This window comes from Labrus bergylta, chromosome 9 (genome assembly GCF_963930695.1).
Source record: "Labrus bergylta chromosome 9, fLabBer1.1, whole genome shotgun sequence".
NCBI lineage: Eukaryota > Metazoa > Chordata > Actinopteri > Labriformes > Labridae > Labrus > Labrus bergylta.
In genome coordinates this window covers 28,531,309-28,544,879 of record NC_089203.1, presented here as the reverse complement: position 1 = coordinate 28,544,879, position 13,571 = coordinate 28,531,309, and the positions used below count along the sequence as shown (strand labels likewise).

At 40.5% G+C, this 13,571-nt stretch overlaps 1 protein-coding gene across 1 annotated transcript; it reads right to left on the bottom strand.

Moving 5' to 3' along the window:
- gask1b (golgi associated kinase 1B) lies at positions 1-10,957 on the bottom strand. The gene is made up of 4 exons (XM_020659418.3): positions 10,018-10,957; positions 7,912-8,129; positions 5,143-5,369; positions 1-3,447 (listed from the first exon to the last, which is right to left on the bottom strand). The coding sequence occupies exons 1-4, from the start codon at positions 10,886-10,888 to the stop codon at positions 3,240-3,242; spliced, it is 1,524 nt and encodes a 507-aa protein (XP_020515074.2). The 5' UTR covers positions 10,889-10,957; the 3' UTR covers positions 1-3,239.
- Between the last annotated feature and the right edge of the window lie 2,614 nt (positions 10,958-13,571).

Genomic DNA, 13,571 nt, shown 5'->3' with positions numbered 1-13,571 from the left:
TTCACAAATGAATCCTTTTATTGCCATCTGCTCCAACACACAAACAAAACAGCTTAAAAAAAGAAAGTACGAAAATAAATAAACAAAGCAGAAACAGTAACGGCTAATAAAGAGAATAACGTCATGTAGCTTCAGTTCACATAGTACAGTCACTTTGCTTGGTTCATTCTGTACATGTGCCCTCATATTAAATGTTAATAATTAATGATTTAAGTTTTTTAAATCTTCTTTGGAGTTTTACAAATTAAAAAAACACACATGTATATATATTTTAAGACTTTACACAAGACAAACTAACCTTCGAAATACTTTTTTTTTTCAGTGTAAATTGTGGTCACATATTCTCCTCCTCTTCAACAAGTTTCCAAAAGTCTCAGAGCTCCTCAAAACATGTGTGTGAAGGTTCTTGTTCTAAATCCACTCTGATCCTGTATTTGATCATGTCTATAAACCCCTCTATTTCAGCCCTGCTCAGAACAGGCTGTTTCTGTGCCTGTATCTTTAAATATGTAAATGAGCTGTGTCTGACCACATCCCCTCTCTGGAAGGGATTGGGTGTTCTCTGGCTTTCTCACTCCATGTCCTATTGGTTACGGTGAGAAGGCAGACTCAGAGGGTAGAACAAACACCTAGCTGTGGGAGTGTCACCCACCTGGGGGAGGGGCTACTGCCCTTTGTGATGTCATGAAGGGAAAATCTCCAAACGGCCTGTTTGAGCACACATTTTCTGAAAAGTGGAGCAGGCAAAAGACGGAGAGGATGGAGGATCATTGTGGGGTTTGTAGACAGACTAGGGACACATATTAGTGTTAGAGAAACATGGGGAAGAGGATTTTGAAAAATATGTGGCCTTTAATAGCATTGCTAAGACCTCCTGGAGGTGCCAAAGATGAGGCTCAAAACCAGGGCGATGGCGCTTTTTCAGTTTCCAATACTGTGGAACAGTTTATCTCTTCTCATAAGATTTAATCCCCTAAGTTATTTATTGGTCCTTTTTGCTTTTAATTGGAAAGGACAGCTGAAGAGCGACAGGAACCATTGGGAGGAGAGAGCGGGGGATGACCTGCATTAAAGGGCCAGGGTCAATATTAAATCCTCAGCCGCTGCGACTAGGACTATAGCTTTGCACATAGGGCGCGCAACATAACCGCTAGGCTATTGGCGCTCCCGAGCTCTCCGGCTAGCTTCGACTGTTTTTAACCCATGATGAAGACTAATATCTCTTCTCTTAGGCTTTCCCTTCACATCTGAATTTCTATCTTTTATTAGAGGAGCGGAAATAAAAAATAACTTATATTTAGTGCATTCCATTCTTACACAATGTAAATGACACTTGACCTAAGGCCTCAGGAGGAGAGAAAGTTATAACAGAAACATAATATGTACATACTGATGGCAGTGCAATCGCCTCAGGGGGGAGAAAGAAATGAAGACGTGACAGAAGACAGGAAAACCGGTTTCTGGAAGTCAAATGTCACATGCCTCACTTATCATAGAAAACAACAGATTTGAATGTGTCTCCTCAAATGACCTGAATGCTGTGTTTGTACAGTTTTATGAACACATTAAACATTTTTTAAATAATAGAGAGAAACTGATAATATGTCCATCATTAGGCTTATTGTAATTATCTTATTAAAACAATAAATTATGACTGACTTATCTTCATTTCTCCATTTGTTCCCTGTGAAATATCACCGTCCTGACAGCATGCTCTTGTGCTCTTGTGATGTAAATTACTGTGCAAAAGTCTTATGCCACCACTGTTGTTTTTGCACAGTTATAATGACCATCCAGATGTATTACTCAGTCTCTCTTTATGAAGATACAAGCAGGAAATGCAGGAAACAAAACACAACTTTTAGAAAAGCAAACAGCTCCTGATGACAAAATGCCGTATTCAGTGTTACACTTTGCACCTAGCACATCTTGAACTCTTTTGGGTGCACTTTCATGAAGTTGACTTTAGTAATCTTCTGGTATATTACATCAGGCTTCTTTCAGCACTTCCCAGATTCTTATTTAGATTAAAGCTTCCTTTCCCTGTCCAGGTGATCCCATAATGCCTCTGTCATATTCAGGTCTGGTCTCTGTGGAGCCAGTTCATGATTTCCATCCATCCATTATCTACTTTACTTTGCCCGTTCGGGGTCACGGGGAGCTGGAGAGGATCCCAGTCAACCACAGGGCTGACATATAGAGACAGACAACCAGCCACACTCATTCACACCTATACAGAGTAATTAATGAACCTAACGAGCATGTCTCTGGACTGTGGAAGGAAGACAGAGAACCCAGAGAGAATCCACGCTCCTGTCCAACAGGGATTCTAACCTGAAACCTCCTCGCTGTTGAGGCGACAGCGCTAACCACCGCACCACCATGCAGCCCCCACAGTAAGTGACTTTCAGAGTCTAGTCAGCAGGTTTTTCCTCCCCAATAATTATTTCACTGCATTAGAAGTGAGCTGAGGAGTATTTTTTTTCTCCCTGTTCTCTTCTTCTTTTCCTCCATCTTTTTATGATGGCCACATTAACACTAAACATTTTATTCTATTACTTTTATATATATAAATATATCTAAAATATTCTTCTTTCCATTAATGTTAACACATATATATCTATTTTCTTTTCTTTTCTTTTCCTCTCAATTATCTTCAATTTTGTTTCTGTTTATTTTTCTTGCTACTTCCCACTCAGCCACTCACTGTGCCACACACACATTCACACCATTCTTATACACTACTTCAACTTACTACTTGACTTTTATTATATCTACTTTAATTGTATTTGTCTTTGCTAATGTTTTGCGTATTTTGATTTTGTTTTGTTTATTTCTGTTTTGCCTGTTTTTGTTTATTTGCCGTTGCTTTAATTGTCACGTCTATGTGCACATTTTTGTTTTGTGTTTGTTCACCTTATCACAATAAAAAAAAAAAAAAAGTGAGCTGAGGATCGTTGTCATGCTGAAAAATAAAAACGTGTCCAGTCAGGCACTTTGCAAAAGGAATGGCATGATGACTTGCAGTAAAAAATGCAAAACTAACAAAACTAACGGTGGCTTTAGGCTTTTGCACAGTACTGAAAGTCTATATTTAAGAAACACATACTGAATTATAGTGAACTATATTAGCTTCAGCTTCCTGTAGAAAGTGTGAGTGTTTCCTGTAAGAGGACCCTGTGAATTCACAGGGGTCAAAAAGGTGATTTACTTCATCTCTCAGTAATTTAATGTCAGTGTCATGCGTTCATGGTGATGACTTTGATGCCGTGAGCGTTGATGTAGGTGAGGAGCACCCTGACCCGCCTCTCGATGACGTCGATCAGTTTGTCGATGCCCTGCCGGCCGCCTTGGCTCTCCCAGTACGTCTGGTCCAGGAACAGGGACTGCAGGAGCTTCTCCCTCAGCTTCCTGCTCCTCAGCACCGACACAGCCTGCTCAGGAAGCCTGCGAGGACAGACAGTGAGTCACACATAACAACATGAAAATTGGTGTACATGGCTCAGACCTGCAGAGATTCATCTATGTTGTTCATAATGTTCACTGCCCTTATAGCATCCTGTTTTTAGAGTGAATGATGGTGAGAGAACAGCTAGATAAAACAGGCTGTCAAGAGTGTATTCACTGCAACTTTATCTTGGTTGTTTAGAAACAAAGATTTCTCATCTGTCACTATGGAGAAAAACGGCAAACAACAACAGCAGCTGTGCAGAAAAAGAAGAACAAGGACCAATGCCATGAAGTTATGTGCCGTGTGTGGGTGCAATGCTATGCAACAAGATAAACAAACTTCCAATAACTAACAAACAAGTACAAGCTGAAAGTTAGGACTTCTGGTATTATTTTCTGACCTTTTAACAGTTTACATGTGGGATAAACTCTCCTGCAGAGGTGACAAATACATGCAGATAGTAGTCAGGTTAGGGGTTTTCATCAAGGTGTTTTCAACGAGAACAAGATAGATCTATGTTTAGCCTGAAAGCCAGCATGTGCACATAGTTATGAAAGACGATAACTAGAATACTGTGGCTTTGCCTCACGGAGATCCGAGTGGATTTAATGAACACCTGCAGACGAGTTCGGCCTAATAGCTGCACACAATCATGAGGACTCTGAAGATGTTTGCAGTAGTAATGAGACTTTGTTGTGTTTTTCTAAAGCCGCTCTTCACATAATCAGTTTAAAATGTGCCTTGAATAAAATGTCAAACATCAGTTAATTTCGCCTTCATGAAGGTTAAAGGCTTTATATGTGATTTTTTGATCCAGCAGATGTCGCCCTTGAGCACCAGCATGAAACCAAAACAACTCGCGGTGCATTGTTGTGTTAGCATGCTAATGCTAGCGATCTTTATTATGCTCGTATCTTCACACTGCATGTAAATTTACCTGAAATGAGCGTGATCTAGAAACACAGTTAAGCAGTGAGTACAGTATGTTATTCTTCTTTTCTCTAGTCCCTCAATTAAACAACTTTTATACACGAGGGGAGGAGTCAGCCGGCCGTCCTGGCGATGTAAACAAAGTGAAGATAGGACTCTGAAAACTCTGAAAACATCACAGACAGTGGGACTCGGGTGTTACACCCATTGTAGACAGTCATGACTCACAGAGTTATTTTCAGAGGATATTCTTGATTTATATTATATTTAAGTGTGAAAAATCACATATAAAGACTTTAAAGGAGCCGTCAGATCTGACGAGAATTCAACACAAGATCATAGAAAGATCTGAGGGCAATGACATCTGGGATCTTCCAGCCTCTGGATATATCTGATCACAGCTTAATTTAGATTCATGTCGACTTTATATCCGATTTGCAATGCAGATGAGAAGCTGAATTTCTTAATAAGGACCAAAGGGGATCCATATTTCAGGACCTCTTACATGAGTCCTCCTGCCTCCCCTCGTGATGTGACTCGATGATTTATTGATTAAAAGGTGAAAGCAATGTCTGTGCAGTGTGGTTAAAAAAATACAGATCAACACAGATCTGTGGGGAATAAACAGAACGGAGATGTCAACATGCTCCCGATGCTCATGTCCTAAACGCACAACGACGTCGTTTAACCAGATGTAAATATTTACCAGGATTTCTGTAACACTCTGCGCCTAAAGAAACAGAAAACTGATCTGAACTTACTCTTTGATTCCCTGCAGAAGCCTGAAGTCAAGGTTGTCCTCGTTCCGGTCGAAGAATCCCTTATTGTTGGTGAAGACCAGGTGTCTGGGGTCATGACCTCTGTGGACGATGTTCGCCAGTGGTATGTTGTTCTGGTCGACACATTCAGCATGGCGTCCGAGTTCGACACACAAATCCTCCTGCCGCGGCCTGAACCCACAGCAGCTCTGATCCAGGCGGTGGTGAATCTGACCAAAGGAGAAAAATTATGTTTTTCGATCTATTAAGTTTACAACTACAGTTTTGACATATGACATTTATGAATTTTAAGATTAGATTCATGGAGTAACTAAAAGACCTGACATGAAAAAAAACAATCTTTAAAACAATCATTTTGGGGCCAGCAGACAGCCGGGAGACCGATGAATCATATCCAGAAGATTTCCACCTTTGTGCCCCGGTTGTTGTTTGCAGTCTGACTTTTTTTTTTTTTTTAACTCAAGCATGAGAATGGTGTGGGAGGTGAGAGACAACATCTCCAACTGGAACAATGTGTGTTTATAGAGATTAATAAAAGCTGTAAGACGATTGCTCATGGGCCCCCGGATTGCATTTCAGCCCATGTGTCATCCCTTTTTTGCCCTTAGATGGGATGGTCTGTCTTTTTAGGACAAGAAACTCACCACAAATACAAAGCTGAACACTTCCTACAGAGTCTGCATTCACATGTGAAATCTGTTGTTTTCCACTTCCTGTTTGGCCTGAATGCTGATTTTATATCAAGATAACTTTTAGACCTCTGGACGGCTGCCTGATATGACTTCCTGAGCCTGTGTGGGAGTCTCCTCTCATTTAATCCCTGCTTCCTCTGCAAGGTCTGACAACCAATAACCCCAACTACAGCTTCATCCTCTAGCCTCTTTGTGCTCAAACATATGACTGACAGGCTTGAGGTTGTAAACATTAAAGTCAAGTACACAGATTGAGAGAGAAGTGGAGATTACATGCCACTCACAGGCGGCTTTATGAGAAAGCTTGGAGTGACATGGGTCGATGAGCATCCACTAAGGCATGAAGTGTGACAGCTGAAGTACTTCCAAGATAGCTGTCAATCTAGCCAACAATGCTGTTGTGTAAGCCCTGATATCTCAGGACAAAACCTTCACATTTCTCCAAACTTCATCTGAATAACAATGACAAATATAAGTCTTTTCACACAGGCACAAAACTCCTGAAAATGCCTCTACGTTTTTGGGGTGAGCTTCATGTGGGAACGCGAATAGCTGACATTTTTCACCCTGACTTTTTGGACTTGCCAGCTCTATAGAAAATTTCACTCTAGGCGTTAAGTGAGCCGTTGTGAGAACGCAGCAGGATATTTTCAGGAAAATTCACCCCGAGTGAGTGTGAAGGTGTGATGACTTTTACGCCTTGCTAACTGTTCGATCTTCATGCACATCATGAAGCTGCTTCATACTCTTTCCTGCTCAACAGAATGTCCTTCCTCTTTTGTTTATTACTGTGAATACGTCCAATTATATAATTTTTCCTTTGTCCACCATCTTGGATATGTTGTAAGGATGTGTTGTAAATGTTGTGACCGCCACACTTAACATTTTTTAAGTCTGGTCTTGCATCCTAAATCCCCTGAGTTGAAACAACCACTCGGGAAGATTTCACACAGAAGAAGAAGGGCTGTGGCGTTAAAAAGAAAAAAACAGCCATCTGTTCCTGCAGGGGGCTCTGGAGGCTCATCAGCAGCAGCCGCCATGTTGGAAATCCTGTCTCAGTCTAACTTTCAGTCAACCTAACGACAGGCTGAGAGCTGGAGCTGAGGCGGGTTTAAAGCCTCTACATCGCGCCCACCTGTCAATCATGTCAGCTACACGCCTAACTATGGATAACACGTATCGTTGATAAAAATCAAACAGAGTCGTTCACCCTCCTACAGTGTGTGCTAGTGATGACAATAACTAATCAGACATATTTAGTTTTTTGAACCAGGCTGTAAACATGTTGATTTATGCTATAAAAACTGCTTTTTTTCCAGTCATGTGTATGTGACTTCCAGTGTTCCTGGAGTCAGCCTCTAGTGGACACTCAAGGAACTGCAGGATTTTTCACTTCGGCATTGGCTTCACAATCAGAGATGTTTTTTTTTTGTTAGCAGAGACAGCTTCCCTCTCCAGCAGTGATTGTTGTCATTTTGATGTGCACATGATTCAGGGGTCAGTTGAGGACAAGAAAGTAAACTTTCTCAGACATGAAAAGTTAATGAACTTTACATCATGTCTTCTAATATCTGTTTTATATTCCCTGTTGAATCTCCTTCTCTTCCCTGAACAATGCTTCAGTACATTTCTTATGACTTACTTTTTAAAGGACCTGAAATCAGAATAATGAATAATGTGACACCACGAACCCAACAAACTTTAAAGCTATCCAAGTATTTCTCATTCTTTTCACATTCTATGTCCACACTCTGCTCTCTTTGCTTCTTCACAATAAGAGGACAAATCAAAGAATCCTCCGGAGACGTGTCCTAAATGCTAAAGTCTGAGATCCAGGCTACCCACACAGGAAACAAGACATGTACTCAGCCAAGAGCAATACCTCTGACAATATTGAACCTAGATTTTTTTTTATCAATAACAGCTGTAGGGGAATGTTGTAACAACATCATGTTTGCTGGAGTCATTACTAAGCGTTTCAGTAAAGCCTGAGGATGCTATTGTTGCACAAAGGCGAACCAAAGCACAGAAAGAGATTTAAGTTTTTATTTTTTTTTACCTGTAATAAGAAGTCAAACAGAGCCAGTTTACTCCACTCGTAGTGATGAGCGGTGGAGCAGCCAGAGTCGGGCTTCGGGATGATGTTTATATGCCAGCACCTCTGTTTCAGGGAGCTCTGGTACGCCCCCCACGTTAACCTCAGGGTGGATGAGCCTGCAGCAAGGCCTTCTGGGTAGAGAGATGCATCCCATGACACCACTGGACAGGGCTGGCCGTCTAAAGAGGGAGGATAAACGGATTATACGATCAGGTTTCAGCAACTGGTCAGTCTCAGCGAGTCTTTTTTTAAAAACCTATTTTTATCCAGGAAAAGCTTACGGAGCGATGCGTTGACGCTCTCCTGAAACATCTGCAGAGTTTAAAGGCTTTTTTTTTTTCCACACTTAAATGTAATATAAATCAAGTATTTCCTCTGAAAATAACTCTGTGAGTCATGACTGTCTACAATGGGTGTAACACCCGAGTCCCACTGTCTGTGATGTTTTCAGAGTTTTCAGAGTCCTATCTTCACTTTGTTTACATCGCCGTGACGGCCGGCTGACTCCTCCCCTCGTGTATAAAAGTTGTTTAATTGAGGGACTAGAGAAAAGAAGAATAACATACTGTACTCACTGCTTAACTGTGTTTCTAGATCACGCTCATTTCAGGTAAATTTACATGCAGTGTGAAGATACCAGCATAATAAAGATCACTAGCATTAGCATGCTAACACAACAATGCAGCGCCAGTTGTTTTGGTGCTGGTGCTCAAGGGCGACATCTGCTGGATCAAAAAATCACATATAAAGCCTTTGAACACATGTTTTCCATCTTTGGTTATTCAAGCAGATCATAGTTTCTAATGGTGAGCAGTAAAGTGATGTTTCAAACAACACCAAGGTGTGTTCAAATGTTTCCTTTGCAACAAAAAAGCAGATCAAGTTTCACAATCCACAGCCCAAGCCCGATGTGATACGCTATTTAAGGTTCCTAGGACATTTTAAAAAAGAAAAATCATTTTCACAGTTTTTTCATTCAGAATTCATTTTGAATTAGTGATTAATGAAACCAAAAACAAATTAGACGTCCAGAAACTCTTAGATGTTTTTTTCTCTGACACATGGTATTAAAAAACAATCTTATTTTTGAGTCCAGGTTGGAATAAAATCTGTCTCCTGCTGTTAAAAACCTCCTTATTACAGCCTCAGGAAGAGCTCATTATACAGTTCTGCTGCCCTTCTCAAAGTTTAAGCAAAGTTAGAGTTGGAATTTATAACTTTGAATTTGTTTCATGACCTCCCCTTAATACTTTTTTAAATGTTATTTTAGGATATGTAAGACATTGATGTCACAGACGACTGAATATGAGAGGATTTGAGGGCCGTGTCCCACCGTGACCCTGAAAAGGTCAGGGAGGTCAAAAGAGGACTCCCCTCAGTCTCATGGCTCTTTTTGACATGATTTGGAAGTGGATATTTACATAGTTTGATATATGATGATACAGTAACGTCACTTATATATTGGTCCTTTGAATGCCACTTTATTTTTGATTAGTTCTTCACTTGTTGAATATTAGTCCCTCTGGATTTCAGCCCTGACTCATGAGATCGTGGGAACAGTCGTGCCCACAGGAAAATGTGAATAAAACGCTTCTGTGTGTGGCTCGATGACACATGGCATTACATGTTTATTACATCCAGTGACTCATGGGCTTCTGCAAAATAATTTCTTAAATTAATTTATATCAGTGACTTTACCTCTCAAACTACTAAATCTCACATAAAGCTGCAAAGATTCACTTAACAGGGGGAGTGGTGAAGTTGTTTTCAATCTAGTTCTCAGCAGAAATGAGTGTAGCCCTGTGGTGTTTGTAATGCATTTTGCAAATGTTTTTGTATAAAAAGGGGAGCTCCAGTTTGAGCGAGGAAAACAACTAATTAAGTTAGAAAATATCACTTTTCTCCTGGAGGTAAACATCCATCCCCTCCTCTGTGATGACAGTCATAATTTACTTTTCTCAATGTATCACCCTATGAGCAGTGAATTAAAAAGCTACAGGCATTTTGGTTCCTTATTTACTGATTGAAATGGTGGAAAAACTTCCTGCCACTGTTCTGTTGCCATACCGTGTAAGAAGCTGAACTTTCTGCTGACAGCCGGCAGCGTCCTGTTGAGCCCCAGCACCCTGTCCAGGTGGAAAGCGAAGACCTCCGTGTTGTCCACGGGGCTGTTGATTACACCACACTGCCCTCCACACACACCGACTCTGTCTGCGAGTTGTTTGTCGGATACTGAACCACTAGCTTCCCCCTGAAATATCAGAAGTGACGGAGAGACTCCGTGGGAAACTTCTTTGATGCGCAAAACTTTGGCATCCGCGAGAAAGCGCATGGCTTCCACGTCCTGCGGGCTGAGCCATGGCGGTGCCCTCTGGCTGTAAATTCGGATAGAACTAATATGAGAGTCAGCAAAGTTAAAATCGTTTATTAAATCCAAAGATTTATAATCAACATCCCGAGTTTCTCCCCAGGAAGTGTTGCGTTCAAAGTTGCTCTTAATTTGTCCCGCGTCCTGCTCCAAAGTGGAAAGTTTGTTCTGCGTAAAAGCTGAACCAGCCGTGTTATTCCTCCTTACTTTTCTCCTTAGTTTTGGTCTGATTGTACCCCGGATATTTGCCGGTTTCAGCCGCTTAGTCCTCAGCGTTATGTACACTACGTTAGACCGTGTTGGGACAGAGTCTTGCAGCGCATCACCAGTTTCTAAGTTGTACAATCCACGGGTGTGTCGGTACTTGTCTTTGTCAGTCCTTCTCTCCTGATTTTGCTGCGAGAGCCCAAACTCCGAGACTACAAAAAACAAATAGATAACACAAATAATCCCAATGATCAAAGTCCTTTTGGAAAGAGGGCATCTCCGAAAGCTGCCGGTCAATCTTAGACAAGGGAAGCAGAGCCAGTGAAAGCGAGACTTCCCCATTAGAACTAATGATATTATCATGGTTGAGTGTCTTTATAGTGCCAAACTCAAACCAGGAGGAGCGCTCTCAACTTCGGAAACTCATTTTGGAAGGGAGGATTTATGGCCACATTTGTGCACACAGTGAGCATGGGATGGACAGGCTGGGAAACCACCCTCCAGCCCAGCACGGGGGGGATTTGATCTTGTGTGTTTGTGTGTTTTTGTTTAACTTTCCTTTTCATGATAAGTTCTAAATAGTGAAATGTATTTGAATAACAATTCGGCTAACTTATAATGTAGCCTATGCTGCAAAAAATAATTTAACACCTCTGGAAAAATAAGTTATTTATAAATGTTTCTACCAAAGAACCAAGCCACTTAATCAAAAGTACAAGGCCAATAAACACTGGTGCTCTTCTTTTTATTTGTATTTAGGATAACCTCTCATATTACCTCTAATCAAAATGTTTAGCCTCTATTAGTATTGTGATGTTTTAGCATTTATTGCCAAATTATCAAAATAAATAGACCTATAGTTTGCGTTTTTAATATCTGAATAAATGTGAATACTGAGGTTAGAGGTGAAGGTGATAAGTCACCTTGATCCTTTAGAAATCCGGGTGTTTAAGGCGACACCTGCTGGTCAATTTGCATAATTCATAATTGGCTAAATGACAGATCTTCACGTATTAGAGGCTAGAAAATGATAGAATAAATAGAATAGAACAGAAAGGAAAGGGAAGGAAACAGATAATCTAACAGCAGGAAACGAATGACTCATCCTGTTGTAGGGAAATGCCAGCAGACCATACAGGATTTCCTGAGCTGAATATAAATAGGTTAAATATAGAACTATTGTGTTCTGGTCCTTTTAAGAGGACTGATGATTACAGAAGCACACACTGTAAAAAAAAAAAAAAAAAAAACCTAGTTGCTATAACTTAAAAAAGTTAGTGTCCGAGCTGCCTTACAATTTTAAGTTAACTGAACTTAAAAAGATAAGTTGAGACAAATTTGTTATTATTCCAAAGAAATACAATTTTCTAGTCAAATAAACTTGACATCAAGGTTGTACGCCCTCAGGTCTGTTTCTTTATCATGTAATATTTATTGCGATGTGTGCTGCTGCGCTCTTGGCCAGGTCACCCTTGTGAAAGAGATCTTGATCTCAATGAGTTATTACCTGACACAGGGCAGCTCTTCTCCCAGACTTGACTAGATCCCGGAGTCCCAATCAGATCCAGTGGACAGAGACGGCAGTGGCAGCTTTCAGTGATATCCAGCAATCACTAAGTAAGCAACCTCTTCTGTACAGCCCAAACTTTGAACATTTTCTTCTGCAAACTGATGCTTCTTACAGGAGTTTGGGTTTTTGTGTTACTCCAGGGACTTCAGGATGATCGGCATCCAGTCGCCTACATCAGCCAGAAACTGTTCACCAGAGAGGTTCGATATTTGACGGTGGAGAAGGAGGCACTGGCTATCAAGTGGACCCTTGATTCCTTCCAGTACTACCTTCTTGCTCAAGAGTTCACCTTGGAGACGGATCACAAGGCCCGTTTGGTTTGTAAACTTGGTTTTCTATTTTTGGGTAAAATAAAAACCTACCTTTTCTTTAAACTTACTCCTGTGTCTCGTGCCTTACTGCTTGGTCCCTAACAGTCCCCCACTAGAGAATCCTTCTCACCAGGGTAAGAGTGTTTATAAGGCACACTACAACTGCATGAATGCATTTTGTGCATGAAGTCCTCTCTGAATAGATAGTTGTGAATGCTGTGGGTCTGGTTTTAAGCAAAATGTTTGGGTTCACATGAAAAACTATGCTGAGGTTTCTGTACTGCTCTGAAGAGAAAATAATATTATATGTTCACAGTATATTATAAAATGCCCATTGTTTCACAAATGCTCATCTTCTCTCTCCAGATGCAATCGTAAAACATTTAAAGCCATCCCCGGGCCGTCTGTGTCCACTTCTGCTCCCTGCACTGTTTGATATTGCTTGTTCTGTTACACTAGTTATTTGTATTTATTAAGTTATTACCATTTTATTCATGTTTGTTTAGAAGTATTTTTTTATTTTTAAAATAAAGAAATCCACCACAAATCCATGTCACTATAATAACATTTAAATAAGATTCCATAAATTCTTTATCACAAAATGATGGTGGGTTTAGGGAGGAATGAAGACTTGTAGAATGAAGATTTGGTTTTCTTTCCATTCATTTAATGGTGATGCTGTATACACAATTGCTATTCATCATTTCAAGCCCTCGTGCACTCACACACTCACGCACTGCACGCCTGACGTCAGTTAAATCCATACGGTTTTATCATGCATTCAAGTGCTGTATAAATTATCGGAAAATTGATTTTCCTACTGGGAAAGTTTTGTTGTGGGCTCCCCAATATCGAAATCAAACCTTTGGGGAGGTGGCGTAGAATTCAGTCTTGTGTCGTATTGACAGACTTGAAGCTATATTAGACAGAAACATGGCGGACCAGTTAATGTAAAGCTGATGTCCAGAAACATTTTATAGGCTATTAATCCATTTAGTTAAACGCTCATTCATTTAGGCTTTTTTTTTTAAAGACTATGCGGATGCCACTGTTTGCTGCCGGTCACGTAAAGGGATGGGATATAAAATAGATAGGCTAAAATCACAACGATTCCACATTTCTACTTGAAGTCCCTGAACGCACCGAAGTCGCATGAAAGACTTTC